Below are 5,095 nucleotides of genomic sequence, written 5' to 3' on the forward strand. Positions count from 1 at the left end.
TGTGTGGCGGTGTGTTCATGAGTATGCCTGTGCACAGAGAAGAGTGGCTTGGTGGAGAGCGAGGACACAGAGCCGCTCAGCGTCTCGAGCTGCGATGTGTACAGGTAGGGTTGTGCAACATAATGGGATCTGATTGTGAACCTTTAAAAGTATCACCAAAATCCAAATAATATTGAATAAAAAATGATGTTGTATTGTGCAAATTTTAGTCTATTTGTTTACTTAACCTTGTTTGTTTGCTTTTGTTTTGTTTCATTTGTTTTGTTTGTTTCCTTTGTTTTGGTTTGTTTAGTTAAATTTTGCCTTTGTTTGTATGTTTTTGTTTTGTTTCATTTGTTTTGTTTAGTTGTGTTTCATTTGTTTTGTTTGTTTCTTTTCCTTGTTTCTTTTCCTTGTTTCTTTTTGTTCATTTTCTTTCATTTGTGTATTTGTTTTCTTTGTTGTTTTTTGTTAGTTTTGTTTTGTTTCATTTTGGTTTGTTTGTTGTTTATTTTATTTATTTTTTTCTTTTTGTTTGTTTGTTCTTTTGTTGGTTATTTCTCATTTTGTTTTGTCTCATCCTTTGTTTTTGTTTTGTTTCAATTGTTTTGTTTTTGTTCCTTTTGTTTTTGTTTGTTTGGTTTCATTTGTTTAGTTTGTTTCCTTTGCTTTTGTTTGTTGGTTTCGGTTTGTTTGTTTTTGTTTGTTTAGTTTTGTTTCCTTTGTTTTTGTTTTGCTTCATTATTTGTTTTGTTTTATGTGCTTCTGCCCATTGTTTGTTTTTGTTCATTTGGTTTCAGTTGTTTATTTATTTTTTGTTGGGTTTTGTTTTGTTTTGTTTGTTTATTTTATTTATTTTATTTGTTTTTTGTTTGTTTTGCTTTTGTTCATTTTGTTTCATTTGTTTATTTATTTCCTTTGTTGGTTTTTGTTCATTTTATTTTGTTTAAATAGTTGTTTCATTTTGTTTTTTGTTTCATTTGTTTTGTTTTGTTTGTTGCTTTCTTTTGTTGGTTTTGTTTGTTTATTTGTTTCCTTTGCTTTTGTTTTGTTACATTTTGTTTCATTTTGTTTTATTTGTTTTGTTTGTTTCTGTCCTTTGTTTTTGTTCATTTTGTTTCATTTGTTTATTTTTTTTTTGTTTTGTTTTGTTGATTTATTTTGTTTTGTTAGTTATTTATTTTATTTAGTTTATTTGATTTGTTTGTTTTGTTTATGTTCATTTTGTTTCAATTGTTTATTTATTTCTTTTGTTGGTTTTTGTTTTGTTTTGTTGTTTAGTTTATTTGTTTTTGTTTGTTTTGCTTAATTTGTTTTGTTTGTTGGTTTTTGTTCAATTTGTTTTGTTTAATTTCGTTTTTGTTTTGTTGTTTATTTAATTTAATTTGTTTTGTTTTTTGTTTCACTTGTTTTGTTTTAATTTGTTGTGTTTGTTGCTTTCTTTTTTTGTTTTGTTTGTTTATTTGTTTCCTTTGTTTTTGTTTTGTTACATTTTTGTTTCATTTGTTTCTTTCAATTGTTTCTTTTGTTGGTTTTTGTTCATTTTGTTTTGTTTCATTTTGATTGTTGTTTATATTGTTTTGTTGTTTAGTTTATTTGTTTTGTTTGTTTTGCTTAATTTGTTTTGTTTGTTGGTTTTTGTTCCATTTTGTTTTGTCTGTTTATTTTTTTCTTTGTTTTTATTAATTTAGATTTTCCAGTTGTGTTGTTTGTTTCAATTTTTGTTTTGTTTGTCTCATTTTTGTTTGTTTTATTTTATTTAGTTTTTGTTTGCTTAATTTATTTCCATTTTAATTTGTTTGTAAAATATATTTATTCATTTAATTACTTTTTTATTTAATTAGTTATTTTTAATTAGTCAGATTTTTTATATAATTGATTCATAAGCTGTTTAACTTTATTTATTATCATTTTATCTTATTTAAAATGGGAACATTAGCTTGGCTGTATTGTGGTTCAGCAATTAAACAAAGTTTCCTAAAAACCATCAAGACATGATTTAGTTTTTTTTTTCTCTTATGTTTCAGGCTTACAGTGACCTGGACGCAGACCTCCAGAAACTGCACACAATCCCCACCGCATTAGCAGAATATCGTGGTGTTCGTCTGTCCGCACAGGGCCTGGCACCTGGTCTTCAGGGCCCTGAGACGGCTGAAGTCCCCAATGGCCTTTTATACGGCTTCACCGCTGGGCCACTGGAGAATCCATCCAGACGCAAACTCCTGGAGCTCCTAGCTCAGTCGGCAAAGGCTCTTTCTCTGCAGAGACATGCGGTTGTGAGTTCGACAGGTCATCAGCTGCCTCTCTTCACTTCTGTCGATGCACAAGGGATTCTGGGAGCCGACAGCCGCTATTACCTGCTGGATGTGTATCGCACTATGCCTGCTGATGCTAACTTTCAAGTGGAAGACGGCGGAGAAGCTGAAACCAAAGATGAGAGTTTTCCTAGACGGTATCCTCACGTTTGTGTCGTTTACGACCGGAGCTTGTGAAGGCGTTCATTCAACACAAGTAAGTTTGTTTTATTTATATATATGTATATGTATATGTATATGTATATGTATATGTATATGTGTATATGTATATGTATGTGTATATGTATATATGTATATGTATATGTCTATATGTATATGTATATGTGTATATATATATATATATATGTATATGTGTATATATATGTATATGTATATATATATATATATATATATATATATATATATATATATATATATATATATATATATTTATAGAGTTGAAGTCAAAATTATTCACCCTCCTGTGAATTTCTTTTGCTTTTTCAAATATTTTAAGGTAAATATTATTAGCCCCTTTAAACAATATTATCTTCGATAGTCTACAGAACAAATTATCATTATACAATAACTTGCCTAATTACCCTAACCTGCCTAGTTAACCTAATTAACCTAGTTAAGCCTTTAAATGTCACTTTAAGCTGAAAACTAGTGTCTTGAAAAAGATCTAGTCAAATATTATTTACTGTCATCATGGCAAAGATCAAATAAATCAGGTTATTAGAGATGAGTTATTAAAACTATTATGATTAGAAATGTGTTGAATAAATCTTCTCTCCGTTAAACAGAAATTGAGGGAAAAAAATACACAGGAGGGCTAATAATTCTGACCTTATATATAGTTTATGCATTAGTCAGTCGTACTGATAGACACATCCTATATATTATTAATTGAAAGAGTTAGGACTTTTTTTTGTTAATTGAAATAAGGGTGAAATAAAATATAATATAAATATTTGCTTTAAAATTTATTTAATTTTCATTTTAATGCTGAGTTATGCAAAAATTATGGTAAATAACAAATAATAAATAAAATGACCGTAAATAAACTGAAATTAAAATCTGAAAGTATTTCAAAATAAATAAAAACAAATTTGCAAAAGCACAAAAAGAGCTACTAAGAAAACTAAATAGTTCTAATGAATAAAATAACTCTGAGTAATATAAATAGAAACTAAAAGAAAATGTTAAATTAAATTAAGCCTAAATGGTATTTCAAAATAAACAAAAACACATAAAAAGGACAAAGGCAGATAACAAAAATGACTAAAAATACATTAAGCATAATTAACGAAAACATTTATTTTTTTTTGTGCTCATTCATTCATTCATTCATTCATTCATTTTCCTTCGGCTTAGTCCCTTTATTTATTAGGGTTCTCCACAACGAAATGAATCACCAACTTATCCAGCATATATTTTACACAGCAGATGCCCTTCTAGCTGCAACCCAATACTGGGAAACACCCATACACACTCATTCACACACATACACTACGGCCAATATAGTTTATTCAATTGACTTATAGCGCATGTGTTTGGACTAATGGGTAAACCGGAGCACCCGGAAGAAACCTACGCGAACACAGGGGTAGAACAAACTCTACACTGAAATGGCAACTGACCCAGTTAGAACTTGAACCAGCGACCTCCTTGCTGTGAGGCGACAGTGCTAACCACTGAACCACCATGTCACCCTTTTTGTGTTCACAGACTTTCAAAATAAAATAATAAAAAATTGTTGGAAAAAAAACTTTGCAACCAGAGATTTGTTTGTTTGTCTGTCTTCTAAACATGATTTGCCTGTATATTTCAGACACGCTCAGTTCACACAGCGAGTGAAGGCTCACTTGGAAGAGAACGAAGGACTGGAAGACGGCATGCAATCTGGTCAGAACGAAAAAACACACATTTACTTTTTTATTGTGGACTATTAAGTGTCTGAGATCAGCCTTTTGTAACAGGAAAGCTCATATGTGTGTATTTGTGTGTCATCAGATGATTCTCACAACATCGATGCAGTAAGAAAAGCCTGCAAAGACGTGGGATCTGTCAGTGACATTATCTTTGAGATGCGTTTCAACCCCAATGTCTTTTCTCCAGGTCAGGAAAAGCTCCAAAAATGCATTAAAGCAAATGACATAGAGGCACTGTTCCAAACCCTAAAGATTTTTCTTGTTGTACACTGTATTTTTATGCAGGATCCTATGAAATGAATCAATTTTAGTGAATATTGTTATGCTTAGGGTCTTAATTTGCATATTATTTTAGTATGCATGCATGTGATCGTCAGTGTTGGGTGAGTTACTTTCAAAACAGTAATTAATTACTGATTGCTAATTAGATTTAAATTGTATTTAGGTTAACGTTTATTTCTTTTCTGCATAGCAATGCCAAGATTGAATTATTGCAGAAATTACATCTACTGTACTGTATACATCAATGCAAAATACCAAATAAAGCTAAATAAAATGAAAATTAAGTACAAAGTTACACAAATAAACACACATAATACATCAATCCATTCATACACAACCAGCATCCCCACATTAAAGATTAAAGGTTAAAAAAATATATATAAATCTCAATGCATAGACAATAAAAAAATATTTTATGATAATTAAAATTAATTAATAAAAAAATTAATAATTAATTTTTAAATAATTATGTCTATCTGAGTCAAACGTGGCTTTTAGCTGATTTAAAAGTTCATAAGAGAGAAGATCATATGTATGAAAACATGAAATATTTCAAAGCAATGACTCTTTATTTCATACACACCATATATTGCCATTGACTAATTT

General features: G+C 29.4%; 1 protein-coding gene across 1 annotated transcript in view; it reads left to right on the forward strand.

Moving 5' to 3' along the window:
- LOC130220543 (clustered mitochondria protein homolog) overlaps positions 1–4,407 on the forward strand; it is a gene marked incomplete at its 5' end in the record, with an annotated part of 11,217 nt that extends 6,810 nt beyond the window's left edge. The window contains 4 exons of the mRNA XM_056452786.1: positions 1–104; positions 2,007–2,490; positions 4,108–4,181; positions 4,290–4,407. The exon at positions 1–104 is cut by the window's left edge and continues 100 nt beyond it. Coding sequence (XP_056308761.1) covers positions 1–104; positions 2,007–2,471 — 569 coding nt within the window. The remainder of the gene's footprint in view (positions 105–2,006; positions 2,491–4,107; positions 4,182–4,289) is intronic.
- Positions 4,408–5,095: the final 688 nt, after the last annotated feature.

The sequence above is a fragment of the Danio aesculapii genome, unplaced genomic scaffold (genome assembly GCF_903798145.1).
Source record: "Danio aesculapii unplaced genomic scaffold, fDanAes4.1, whole genome shotgun sequence".
Taxonomy (NCBI): Eukaryota; Metazoa; Chordata; class Actinopteri; order Cypriniformes; family Danionidae; genus Danio; species Danio aesculapii.